The sequence below is a fragment of the Oikopleura dioica genome, chromosome PAR (assembly GCF_907165135.1).
Source record: "Oikopleura dioica chromosome PAR, OKI2018_I68_1.0, whole genome shotgun sequence".
NCBI classification, from domain to species: domain Eukaryota; kingdom Metazoa; phylum Chordata; class Appendicularia; order Copelata; family Oikopleuridae; genus Oikopleura; species Oikopleura dioica.
Genome location: NC_137293.1, coordinates 10594037 through 10606982, shown reverse-complemented (window position 1 = coordinate 10606982; position 12946 = coordinate 10594037). Strand labels below are relative to the sequence as shown.

Below are 12946 nucleotides of genomic sequence, written 5' to 3'. Positions count from 1 at the left end.
ATTTTCGAACCACGGCCCGGTTGTCGATTTTTCCACCATCGACTTTCAATAAAGAGAATTCTCGCTCAGAATGGCTTTGGCAGGACGGATAACTTTAGTGACTGGAGCAAGTAGAGGAATTGGTCGCGGTTGTGCGAAAGCTCTTGCCGACCAAGGAGCTACTGTTTACATTACTGGACGCAAGCTAGAAACTCTTTCGCAAACTGCTAAAGAAATCGGCGGAGATGTCGTTCCAGTTGTTTGTGATCATTCTGATGACGACCAAGGTTAGACTTTCAATTATCTCCTTCTTGATTTCATCAGCAACCATCTAGTCGAGAAATTATTCAAGCAAATTGACTCCGATAACGCTGGCCGCCTTGATATGATCGTGAACAACTGCTACGCTGCAGTAACTACTCTTTTGGGAAAAGATAGTGCACAAGCTGTAGATAAATTCTGGGAGCAGCCTCCCCAAATTTGGGATACCGTCAACAACGTCGGGCTAAGAGCAAATTACATCGCCTCTGTTTATGCTGCACGGCTAATGGTTCCTCGGTTAGAGTTTATAGGTGATCTAACAAACTTATTATTTATTTATAGTGGTGCTGGGCTCATCGTAAACATGAGCTCTCCTGGGGGTCTCACCTATCTTTTCAACACTGCATATGGTGTCGGAAAAGCCGCTCAAGATCGAATGGCTCAGGACTTCAACGTCGAGCTCCGCGGAACAGGCGTCAAAGCTCTCTCAATCTGGCCAGGAGCTGTCAAAACGGAACTAATCGTTGAAAATATTCTCGAATCCGACAGGTGATATTTTTACAATGACTCCAACGAGTACGATTTTAGTGATCAACACCACATTCAAGCAGCGAAAAAGGGCTTTGAAAAGGGGCAGACGCCTGAATGGGTTGGAAAAACAGTTGCCGCGTTGTTGACCGATCCCAATATTGATTCTAAAGCTGGACGTGTCATCTGGTGCCATGATGTAAAAAGAGGACTTTCTTCATTGATTTAATTTTTTTAAGATTGCTGACGAGTTTGATATCAAGGAAGTCGACGGAAGCCATGTCACCAGCATCCGTTCACTTCGCAATAGCATCGCTGCGTCTTACATGGCTAGGAAAGTAGATGCACCAGCATTCCTATCCTTAATTCCAGAGACACTTTTGATTCCATCGTGGCTGTTCAAAATCGGTCTTTGGATGCGTGGAAACAAATTCTAAAATTTATGAGTTCGTTTTCTTTCTATTGATAAATTCTTATAGAACAATTTCACTGCTAATTATTATTAATAAACTATGATTGTAGAAAATGGCTTCAGTAAAATTTTTTTGGCGGAGCATAGATATTTACGTTGAAAATTCGTGGATTACGCAACAGGTGCGACGCCAAAAATTTCAATCGTCTTATGCAATAACCGCCTGTCGAAGATGCACCAGGGAATAAGCGGCGCTGGAGGTGGTGCAGCGGCGCTCGCCTTTGAAGTTGTTTTGAATTCTTGAAAAGGTACAGAAATTCGTCTCTTCATGAATATCATCTGTCCTTGATCCAGTGCGCTAAATATCGTGGAAAACCTTTTGAATTTGAATTTTGAAGTTTCGAATTGTAATTATGATAGTGTTATCAATGAGACAAGCGGGAGCGGAAAACGGTGATCTCGGATTTCGATCGGGCTTTATTTGGATCGAAGCTCTCTTATCGCATAAATGAAGCTGACTGATAATGTCTTACCGAAAGTAAATCTAGCGCATTTAGTTCAAGACTCGCTGCTCGTAGAAGTAATTAGTGCCGAGGACCTGAACCGGAAGAGGCAAAAATAAATGATCAGGCACCTTTTGGCCCGACTCTTTGTCCCGCTGTATTATGCCCCGGAATATACAAAGTGAGCAGTTTTGATTATTTTTCTGAGCCTTTGCTCAGCTTGCGCTCATCCCCAGGCTCACGCTCAGGCCCACGGAGGGTAGAAGCTCTAAATTTTACAATTTTCCAAATTAGCGCCGATCAAGGCTCTTAGGCAAAAAGTAAAAAGTACATTCTTGGCGCTGGCGAATTCTAGTGCTTTGATCAGCAGCCCCGTTCATTACTCCACTTTCCGGTGGCGCGAAAAACAACGCAGAAATTTCAAACAAATGTCAAATTACAATTTCCAAAAGAGTACCCCGGTGTTCATATCCGCCCTTGAATTCGTGCTTATTTAGACAAAATTAGTCTCTTGGAACTACCTTTGAACTCTTTTATCAAGAAAACGCTTCGACTAGAATTCTACTCCTCCAGAAGACAATCAAATTGAAAAGCTTGGTCTGTGAATAGCCGTAAAGGCTGAGAAATTGTCTTGTAGGTCATAATATTCTCATCTTGTTGTGCCAAAATTGAGTGAAAATACCAAAAACAGAGTCTCACGCACCAAGATTGTACGAAACGAGACAATTCGAATCATTGCATTTTGACTTTTGCGGTTTCCAAGTAGCCAGGTGATATTTAGAGTTGAACACGGAACAGCATTGTGGTATTATCATGTGATAATAACGTAAATCTACAATTTTAGCGTGCAAAAATTGATTCAAAACGGATACAAAGAATCACCAATTTCACAATTTGCGAAGTTCTACTGAAGAATTGTCAAGTCAAATTAGCCAAAGCATAAATAGCTGTCTAATATCTTTGCTGTTTTCTAAAATACCAGCGATGAAATTCGCACCTGCGCGTTTTCGAACGTATCGTGTTCTGCATTTTTGTTGGGCCCATTTCCGGCAGTTTGAAGTTTGAAGTTGGCATCCAAAAAGCCGGATGAGCGGCCGGTTGAGTCGGTTTTTATTTACGCGAAATGCGACGACTTTCCATAAATTAAATCGCACTTCGCGTTTTTCGTGGTGGATTAGTTCGTTTCCGGGACTCTCTTCGTAAGAAGTCCAGGAGTCCATTAGGAAAGGTAAAACGATTGTACATAAATTAGTTTGTCGTCATATCGTAAGAAAGAAAAGCCGCTTTTAGTGAAAAATAAGCCGGCGCTCATCTGATTTGCCAGTGACAGGTTCAGCCCTGATTTAGGCTCTAAGACTCGGGCTCCATTTCGGACAACGGATAATACGCTCCCGTCTTCCAACCGGCTTCAATTTGGAATAAAGAATATGCATAACATAAACATTTGATGAAAATCTGATGAAAAGCTTAAATTCCATTTCGAAATCTCAACGTGCGCTTCGCATTTTTATTAAAATAATCACGTGAAAGGGGAATCTGGTGATCTGGTGCTGGATTACTTCCGGTGGTTTCTTGTGGCGGAGGCGCTGCCAGACTCGTCGGCGGAAACAACATTTTGCCGCTGCGATTGAAAAAACATTTTCATTTCGTTTTCTCTTCTCTTTCACTCCACAAAAATACGACGCGCGTCACGGTGATTTATGGATTCAAATCAAAACACTATCTTTTTTCTCTCAAATATGCACGTACAAAATTACAGATGCTTGAAAATTTAAAAGAAATTATATTTTTAACAATAAGTTCACCCTAATATGTTGTCCGCTTCTTTATAATATAAAGCTTATATGCGGCAATATGCCCAAAAATGCTGTCCAGTGATATCCTTGCAGATTTATTATTGGGTATTTTTGCAGCTAACACATGATTATACCTAGTATTGACGATTGCTTAGAGGGTCTAAGTACCTAGTATCCTGGCATGTTTTAATCAATCTTAGCCAGTTTATCCTCTTTATCTGAACAAAGTAGGCCTCTCATAAATTTATCCCCCGACAAAAATAGAAAAAGAGAGCCAAGGCGTAATTTTTAGATGTATTTTTATTTCAAATAATATCTACAAATGAACCAGTAGTAATAAATACAGTTTTTCGAAAGAAAAGTGTAAGGGCGTCATCATCGTTAAAAGATGATTCTGCAATAGAAATCGCTGTTGACGCCCTTAGGAAGCACATGAAAAGACAACTACAGTCATTTATAAGACTGTAATCAATAATGTGTATGTAATAATTTGCACGGTATGAACATTTAGGATTACTGAGTTTTTGATGAGAATTTAAAATTGACAGAAGCAAAAAAATAAAGATGCGACTTTTTTTTATAGAACTTGGAACTTCCACTGCTGTGAGTTTTGTGCGGCAGCAGCAGCTTGGGCGGCGGCTTGAGTCGCGGGTTGTCCAGCGCTCGCGCCGGGGGCAAGGCCGGGCTGGGTCATCGACTGGGCTTGGTACTGGGCCATATTTGCGTTGTACTGATTGTAGAAGTTTGCCGCAACAGAGGTTGGCTCAGAGACAGAAGGCATGTTGCCCATGGAGCCGTAGCTGTCGAAGAATTGAGAACCAGCGGGCTAAAGTACGCGATTAGAAATTGAAAACGATGGTGCTTATTATTCCAGGGCAATTGGGGCCTAATGAACGTTTTTTGTTGCTTTTTGAGAAGTTACAAAATGGAGCGGTTGATCTCATTTCCTGCGCGTATAATTTCAAATTTGAGATTTTTGAATCCAATTCCAAATTGGCGAATTTTAACCCGTTTACGACGCCTAAGCAGTGCGAAATCCCCGGCTTAACTGTGTCCAAATATTGTTAATTTCAAATTTGGGACTGAGGGTTTTACAGGTGCGCGAAAAAATGAACACCAGATGGGGCGAATTTATACATGTATATAGTCGCATATTATTTTTAAACAAAACGGAAAGTGGGACTTGTTATTACAGGCGCGCTACCGGATTAAAACACCTGGAAGAATTGAAATCACGATTTATCATATTTACTTATATTAAAAAATACTGGCGGGTATTTACCTGGTCAAGAGAAAGTGAAGATGGAACGGGTGGCATAAGCGGGTTGGTCTGGTTGTCGATGGCTTCTATTTTGGTCTCGGGAGTAGCCCAGTTGGGGACGGTGTCTAGCTGATCCGGGATCGGATCGGCTTTCGTCGAGGGCAAGGAGAGGTTCGGCGTGGAGAGCGAGTTCGAGGACGTGTTGGGATCGGATGAAGTAGAGGCTTCGGCCACTCCACCGCCGCTGCCCGGGCTCATGCTAGATCTAGAGTTAGACGTTAAATTATGCAAAATTTAGCAAACACAATTACTGCTATTTCCGCAATTACGAACATTAGCTGGGTTTTATTTACGGGCTTAGATTGTTTAAGATTGTGATCCAATTTGGTGGCGTAAGCAAACCAGCGCCTCTTTTACAACGCCAGCGAATATGCACCATTTTACATATCGCTCGAGTCCACTTGTCAAACAAGACTAATTCACGTAACTTACGAAAAACGTTTACGAAAAACAAAGAATGGAACTAGCTGAGTAATAAGCCAATCGGATCAGCAGGCTTTTCCTTCTGGAAAGCGGCGCTCCACAGCGCCACCACTAAGGAATTATGCCAATCAGATCAGCCAGATTTAGGCGCCAAGTTTGAATCACAATTTTAGATCTTATTTTTATACAATAATGTTGTCGAAAAATTAATAAGTATGAAAAATTATATTTGTTCTGCTTACCTTCCACTATCACTTGGAGAAGTTCCATTAACGCCGGTGACCTTTGCGGTGGGCGAACCCTCTTCCTCTTTCTTGATTGGAGTTGAGCTGGAAGAAGGGCTATCTGAAGATTTTTGCTGCTGCTGCTGGCGACATTTTGCTCGACGATTTTTAAACCAGACCTGAAAATTTCAATTTAGAAAAACTAAATCTTTTTGATTTCTTTTTGTTCTGACACCTGTATTTTAAATTTAGAGCGGCTGTGTTACGTTTTCATAGGTTTTAATTAATCGACATCCGAATAAGCTCCAACACAGCTTACGGCTGGGGAGAAGGTAATACAGTGGATTTGAAATTGATAATTTGCGGAAATAGCAGCCGAAATGGCAGTGAAGAGGGATTAGCCAGGGCGCTGAACCTGTCTAATGCCTCGGCCTTTCGCAATTCTGAAAATCGAAATAGAATTGATATTTCGAGTCCAAATCAACTCACTGCCAAATCCGGGTGCGCGTCAATAGCTACGGTTTAGGGGGTTTGCGTCAGTAGCTACGGTTGTGTCAATAGCTACGGTTGTGTCAATAGCTACGGTGCGTCAATAGCTACGGTTAAAAATGAGTCATAAGGAGCTTGAATATTAAGACACAGTTTAGGGTGGGCATCAACCTAAGTCGGGGCTGCCCGTTATTTCGAAAATTACAAGAATCTGAAGCTATCTAGGTCGGTCGGAAAGAGAATGTGGCCGTTTTTCGCTTACAAAAAATGATACCAATATGAAAAATACCTTATTTAGCCTTGATTCAATAAAAATTGTCCGACTATGTTACTTATTCAAATTTTTGCAAGCGAAAAGCGACCACACTCTCGTTCCAACCGACCTAGATAGCTTCAGATTCTTGTAATTTTTGAAATAACGGGCAACCCCGACCTAGGTTGATGCCCACCCTTAACTGTGTCTTAATATTTAAGCTCCTTATGACTCATTTTTAACCGTAGCTATTGACGCACCGTAGCTATTGACGCAACCGTAGCTACTGACGCAAACCCCCCAAACCGTAGCTAATGACGCGCACCCGCCAAATCCACTTATCCGACTTTCAATTTTGGCACGTTAAATACAGTTACTGTTGGTGGTCCTTTATATGAGGAAAAAATAGAACGCGCTAAGCAAAATTGAATAAGAAGTTGAATCATGAAAGTTCCTAAAAGCTCCTCTGAGCGCCCTCTAATGCCATTGGCTTAGATGACCAGTGCGTATATTGCAACCAAAGAGCCAATTTACGCGACAATTATTTTCACTTTCAATGTATAACTATTATTTTGGGTCCCGGGCGCGAAAAATGCGCACCTGGCAATTTCATAAAAAATGATGAATACTTTCTATAGTTGCAAAATTGACTCGATTTTCTAAATTCATAAAATTTGATAGAAAATAGAATAGAAATTATTGCTCTGATTTACCTGGACGCGCGATTCTGGGAGTCCGATTTTCATGGCAACTTCTTCTCTCATGAAGATGTCGGGATATTTGGTTTTGGCAAAGAGCGATTCCAAAATGTCCAGCTGGGCTCGAGTGAAAGTGGTCCTTTCTCGTCGTTGTTTTCGTGGAGGTCCTTATTGTTTAAAGTTAACTTGATGAAATCGAGGAGATTATGAAAATATATCAAAATATTTGGCCGAGTTATTATAATTTTTGGATTGAAAGCTTCTAAGCCAGAAGATAATCCTAGCTGGAGAAAGGGGCAGTTTCCTTTGTGCTATCAAAACATCTAAGAAAGGGGATTTTTGTTATTACAGTACCGGAATGCGCGTTTGACACCCGAGTTCAACTAAAAATCGCGATCATCCGACTCAACCGAGCCAAATAAAATAAACTCAACAATCAGTTCCGCCCTCTGATTACCATTCTAGATCTATCCTAGTAGACGGCTCCAAAAAGTAGATGATCAGAGTCTCTTTTCGATTCAAGGGTGCAATTTTGGCGCTGCGAAATTTTAAAATTGCACCAATATTTGCATAGAGCTGCGCCGGAAGCTGTCATTAACTCGGATTTTCGAACTGTTAGGGTAAACATACATTTACTCAAAAGTCACCCTTCTTTTCTGAAGTAGCTGTAAGAGGACTTACCGTAGAACTCGCCGTAGAAGGGAGGCATTCCGTAGAGGCCCATTCCAGGGAGCTTGTTTTGCTGGAGTTGGAAGGAATTGAAGTAGTTTGCAGCCATTCCAGATGCATCAGAGGTGGGGATTCCGCCACCGTAGTTGCCAAGGCTGTCGGAACCGCCTGAAATTTGTTTATTTATTAGGATTTTTATAAAGAAAATCAGAAAAAACGGAAAGTCAAACTGGTATGCATTTAAAATTTAGATTTTTATCAAAATTAAAGAGAAAATACTAAAAAATTGTAATATCTTTCTTTAATTTTTTTCATGAATGTTGCGCTAGAAACTTACCATAACCGGGAAGAGCCTTTTGCATGAGGCTAACATCAGTGATGCTCGGCAAGCCGCTGGTTCCATAGGGTCCCTTGAGGTACGACATCAGGGTTGGATCAATTTTGTCCATCTCTACTCTTGTGTGCGTTGAATTTAGGACAAGTAAATTCTAGTGCTAATCGGTGATTTCTACTGGTGAGCGAGGAAAATCGGTAAAATCAAATTTTCGTGGTGTGTGAGGGTTTATCCGTGGATTTGTGCGCTCTGGACTCGGCTCTGGTCAGTTTCAGATGGGCTAGAACGCCCCTAAGTGACCATATTTGCCACTCTTGAGCAGCATTATCCCGCCGCAGTGAAAGTGGCCGCGCGGTGGCGCTCCGAGGTAGCTCCACGCCGAGTGCTTGATCCAGCACCAAGCGCCAGGCGCGGCGCGACGATCAGCCGCCAGCAGCGGACCCAGCACCGGGCTCAGCCACAGCTCAGCTGGCCGGCCTGGCTCAGCTCAGCCCGCTCAGAATGACAAAAGAAAGATCATTACGTTCACATTACCTAAAATATGCAAAGTCACACATTTTTGAAGCGATTTTTGAGGGAAATGACACTTTAGCCTTGATTCATCTTAATTTTTCGTCACTTTCAAGGTCGTTTTATGAATTTGACGTAAATTTTTAGATCTAAATTGAGAAAAAATAGTTTTAAGATTCAATTTATTTATCTTATCAAAAACTTCTGATTAGAGAAAATACTCATTTTTATCGGTCGAAAGTTCACTGTGGTTTTCGTAACACAACTTTTGATAGAAAATATTTTTCCCAAAAATTATGGCTTGAACAAACGATAATGAGGGAATAAAAGCTAGAAAGTGACACAGGAAGGGATTAGTTGTAGTGGATCAAGCTCCCGGAGCAAAGTGGAGGAGCCTCCCACGCGGATCAAGACGAAGACAAAATGATTAAGTACCAGTTGGCACACGTACTTTCTTCTTTCGCAGCCAAACTTGAACTGTCGGCTACTGGCACGATCTAACAGGTTAACCAGTTACGTGAATAATATGTCCATTTAGCCATATTGTTTAAATCGGCTTTAACGTGACAGCAATGCGGCGGAGAAGCGATCAGAAAAGCCCGTTGCCCTTGACAGTGCCGCAGCTCGAGCTTATCTCCATGCCCTTCCATGCGGCATTGGTTCATAGCCTCTTTACCGACTCTTGTTGACCGGTACTCCGCCTTTTTTGTGCTAGATGCGATTATGGAAAGTAGATTTACTTCTAAAATATCAATCTTTTGACATTAATTTTTAAAGAAAAGAGAACTTTTAGAATCTGTAACTATTTTCATCCAATTTATTCTCGGCGGTATCTTTTCAGTCAAACGCTCTAGAATGCCAGATTCACTAAAGCGGCGTGAGAAAGGACTCCACCTCTCTTCTGGTGGAGCAAGATGGCGGCGGCGCATTGTTTGGCATAAAGGCAGCGGGATGATCCGGCAGCGAGTTTAGCACGGCATTCGTTGATCGAGCCAGAGTAGCTAAACTGGCTTATAATCCTGCTCCCTGATGCTTAGGCCTCTGGGAGCTCTCATGGCGAAAGGTACTCTTGTCAGCTTTGCTCCTGTTGATGGTTGGTGTTGCTGGTGCATCAGAGCACCAACTTTCTGACTCCCAAATGCATAAACCCAGCGAGCATTCAAACACCATTCGCGCAAAGAGCCGTTGCACCACCAACACCAGTTTAGCCGACCTAAGACGTAAATAAACCGAGAAAAGACGTAGAATCCCACTTATTACAGTACTTTCCAGAATCACTTAATACTTCAAATACAAAAGCAATGCTGCAGATTATAAAAAAAACACCGATTATTAAAAGAAAATAAAGTAACAGCTAATTAAGACAAAAAATTATATTGAAACAGCTTATATTCTGGTTTTCGGTAATATTCGATAGGGGTAAAGCGTTCGCAATTTAGCAGTCGCTAGGATGTGAGCCGGATGATCCCATCGAGACATCCATTAGCCAGAGAGCGTCCACTGTTATTTTCAGTTACCGAATCGATGCCATATCATATACCATCGTCGCAGGGGTAGAATGTGAGTCCGCGCGCGTGTGCCCAAGTCCAATCCGGTTTTAGTGAAATGAAATCGCCTCAAAGCGAGCCCCACCGTCAAAATAAGCCGATTTCGATATATAGAGCGGGCCATTCTGCTCGATTACTGCCTCTACTCATGCCAGCTAGTTTCACTCAGGTCAGTTCAGCAGACAACTGGTAAATTACATTTCCAGTTTTTTCGAGCCTCCTATCGCAAACCAAGCGCGTGGGGGTCCCGGTGGGGGTCCCTTAACCGCGAATACATTTTGCACCTCGACCACATGAAGGGCATTTGGAGTGGGCATTTTTCGACAAATAGAATTGAGATTGAGAATTTGTTCGTTTACAAATAATTCTGCGCCTGATCTGATCGCGCAAATTCCCATGGGTTGGATTGACTCCTGCAGAATATGGTGTGCGGTGGTGCTCCTGCGGAATCCAAAGCTTTGATATGCCGCGCGTATTATACATTGAAGGACAAAATTCTCGAGCTATGGAAATTGTTTATCTCTTGATTTCTGTACTTGATGCTTGGAAGAAGAGGCGACTAGAATTTAAGAATGATTGCTTTATTTGAGCAGAAATTTTCCAGCCCATTAGATTAAGTACCAAAATAAGTTTTCATTTCTGTTCACTGGAATTTACAGCAGCTGATCGCGTAAATCGCCAATTTGGCGCGAAATTCGAAAAAATATTTTCAGTGCGCGCGTATGAGCACCAGCTCAGCTGTGAACGGATGGGATCGAGCTCGCGTGGATTGAGCCTCACACCTCCACCAACACCAAATAACGGATTAGTGGCCAGATTAGCCAAGAATTTCTTCGATAAGCAGAATCCTGAAAATACGTGTTTACGCAAACACTTATCATTTTCTTCTAATAAAAAGTAAAAGAATCAATAAAAGGGGTAACGTCAAAAAGTTTTCTGAAGATTTTGAAGGTTCAAATAATTGCAATTCTAGTGTGAATAATCACAGTGCTCGGTATTGTGTTAACAATGTGTGTTTTCCTCGCTCGGCGGTCTCCGGCGGTTTCAATTTCGAGACTTTTGACGCGACCGTGGACGCGCCACGCTCAAATCTCAAAGAGCAACAGTCGGCTCATCCCCACCATTTACAGCGGGATCAGCCGACTTTCTAAAATCAGTCCTTTTTCTTTCTGTCGCTGATAAGTTTTTTACGGAAATTGATTCGCGAGTTCAAGCAGACCCCACCGCCCAAATCAGCGCGGATGAGCCGGGGTGATCGATTCCATCCCCCAGCTCTAATCCGCCCATCAATTTCAAAATTATCGACACAAGTGTTATTTTGGACTCCAGATTGAAGACAGAAAATATGCCATTGCAATAGTTTCCCGTTGATTCTTCCCAATTCTATCCAAATTAAACTCGTTGATAAAAATTCACGTGATCGTTTCAAAGACCATAAATTTAAAGACTATCAGTAGAAAGGGCAGTTTTTGGGGACCGATGAAACACGCCAGTGATTACAAACACTTACTGACTTCCCAACTATGCTTCGGCAAGTGAGTATAAAAACTTCCTTACCTTACGTTATATGAAGGCACAATATCTTTTATAAGAAAAAATGAACACAAACACTTTTCTCACAATGAACATCCGAGGGTACCGTTTAAAATCTGTAATTACAGCCGTTTGCAATGCTAAGATAACAATTGTTATAATAAAAAAATATTTATTTTCAATCAATATCGAATGTTTAAACCTAATAATTTTCTAACTTCACTTTAGTTATCAGATTAGACTGAAGGCACTAGGGTCTTATGTAAGGTAATTGAATGGCTTTGAAATGATAACCGCGGAATGCGTTAGGTCCATTATGTCTTAGTAAGGTTGAGTCTCAGACTAGTGGCACCAGAAGCGTGCCAAAGCCGCTGTTTTAGTGGGAATTTGAACACCATTCCTTTCAGGCATTCTCTTCTAGCTTTCGGATTTAGGAGCCGTGGGACGCTTCTGGGCCACTGTCGGAAATGCGCCCGCAAGCATGCTTTTGGAATGGGACGAGCACCGATTTTGGAGCGTTTTTCGAGAAAACGACGAATTATGCCAATTATGGGAAATACGCCAAATGTGAATTCATGAAAAATCGTTTGAAAAAGTCCTGTTTTTAATAAAAGTTGACGAGTTTTCTTTGTAGTTATCATCTCAGGTGTTCAATATTAATCATACATAAGCACTAAAACACAAAATTTCCCACTGGTACTTAAGATCTCTTTATATTCCTCGGTTGGAAATAAAATCTTCTAGAGCCGGATTAAGGCACCTGACTCCAAGTGCGCCATTTCATCACCACGCGAAATTCCCATGAAGAGCGAATTTCGCGAAGACGACCATTTGCATCCAAATCGGCACGGCTCGATAACAGGATCATCCAGTAATAGGAGACACTCTGAGCCACAATTTTCGATAGTGAGCGCCCGATTAGTATTCTTTCCCACCGATTTAATGCTACCGGAAGAGCTCAAGAATACGAGGTCCCGGCCCGGCTGAAAAGAAGCTGAGGAGAAAATATATTCTGAGAAAGGCGAGAAAAGGGGATTAGCTCGATTTGAAGAGTGAGCTCGCTGAGGCAGAATTGATTGAGCTCTCTATTCATACTGATTGATGAGAAAACCCATTAGAATATGGAAATAATGAATCTCAAATAGATATCATACTTTTGCCGATGATTTTTAAAGTTGATGATGCCAACGAAAAATAAAGAACGTGTCGTAATCTCGTGTTAATAACAAGCTAATTCTGATATTTGTGAATGTCTTGCGGTGTGATATTCTCGGTTCTGCTCGACTCCAATCTGGTGGAGGTGTGCGCCGACCGCAACGCTCGCGCCGCCTGTCTGGCGTCCTCCGCCAGATTCATCCCTTTTGATTTTTTCATTATAGTTATGTGATACTCTTGGGCTTCCGACACCACATGTAAATTTTCACGAGCGCAGTCAGACTGGGCGTCATTAATCGTAATCTAAGACA

The 12946-nt window shown here is 41.9% G+C and overlaps 2 protein-coding genes across 3 annotated transcripts; one reads left to right on the top strand and one right to left on the bottom strand.

The window, feature by feature from the left end:
* The first annotated feature begins 33 nt into the window (after positions 1-33).
* Positions 34-1288, top strand: LOC145702221 (dehydrogenase/reductase SDR family member 1-like). Its single transcript, XM_081779436.1, has 5 exons — positions 34-266; positions 315-537; positions 583-789; positions 829-967; positions 1008-1288. Exons 1-5 carry the CDS (start codon positions 71-73, stop codon positions 1203-1205), a joined length of 963 nt encoding a protein of 320 aa, XP_081635562.1. The 5' UTR covers positions 34-70; the 3' UTR covers positions 1206-1288.
* A 2498-nt stretch (positions 1289-3786) lies between these two features.
* On the bottom strand, positions 3787-8225 carry LOC145702483 (uncharacterized). Of its 2 annotated transcripts, none has more exons than XM_081779715.1 (6): positions 7894-8225; positions 7569-7724; positions 6903-7054; positions 5466-5626; positions 4762-5005; positions 3787-4305 (listed from the first exon to the last, which is right to left on the bottom strand). In XM_081779715.1, exons 1-6 carry the CDS (start codon positions 8003-8005, stop codon positions 4057-4059), a joined length of 1074 nt encoding a protein of 357 aa, XP_081635841.1. In that variant the 5' UTR covers positions 8006-8225; the 3' UTR covers positions 3787-4056. The 2 variants fall into 2 exon arrangements, with proteins under 2 accessions (XP_081635841.1, XP_081635842.1); XM_081779716.1 differs by having other exon boundaries at positions 4762-4999.
* Between the last annotated feature and the right edge of the window lie 4721 nt (positions 8226-12946).

Coding starts and splice junctions, on each gene's coding strand:
- LOC145702483 (XM_081779715.1), bottom strand. CDS start 8,005: ATGGACAAAATTGATCCAACCCTGATGTCGTACCTCAAGGGACCCTAT. Junction 7,725..7,893: donor AAAGGCTCTTCCCGGTTATG/GTAAGTTTCTAG, acceptor AACAAATTTCAG/GCGGTTCCGACAGCCTTGGC. Junction 4,306..4,761: donor CTTCACTTTCTCTTGACCAG/GTAAATACCCGC, acceptor CGCGTACTTTAG/CCCGCTGGTTCTCAATTCTT.
- LOC145702221 (XM_081779436.1), top strand. CDS start 71: ATGGCTTTGGCAGGACGGATAACTTTAGTGACTGGAGCAAGTAGAGGA. Junction 267..314: donor TCATTCTGATGACGACCAAG/GTTAGACTTTCA, acceptor GCAACCATCTAG/TCGAGAAATTATTCAAGCAA. Junction 538..582: donor GCACGGCTAATGGTTCCTCG/GTTAGAGTTTAT, acceptor ATTTATTTATAG/TGGTGCTGGGCTCATCGTAA.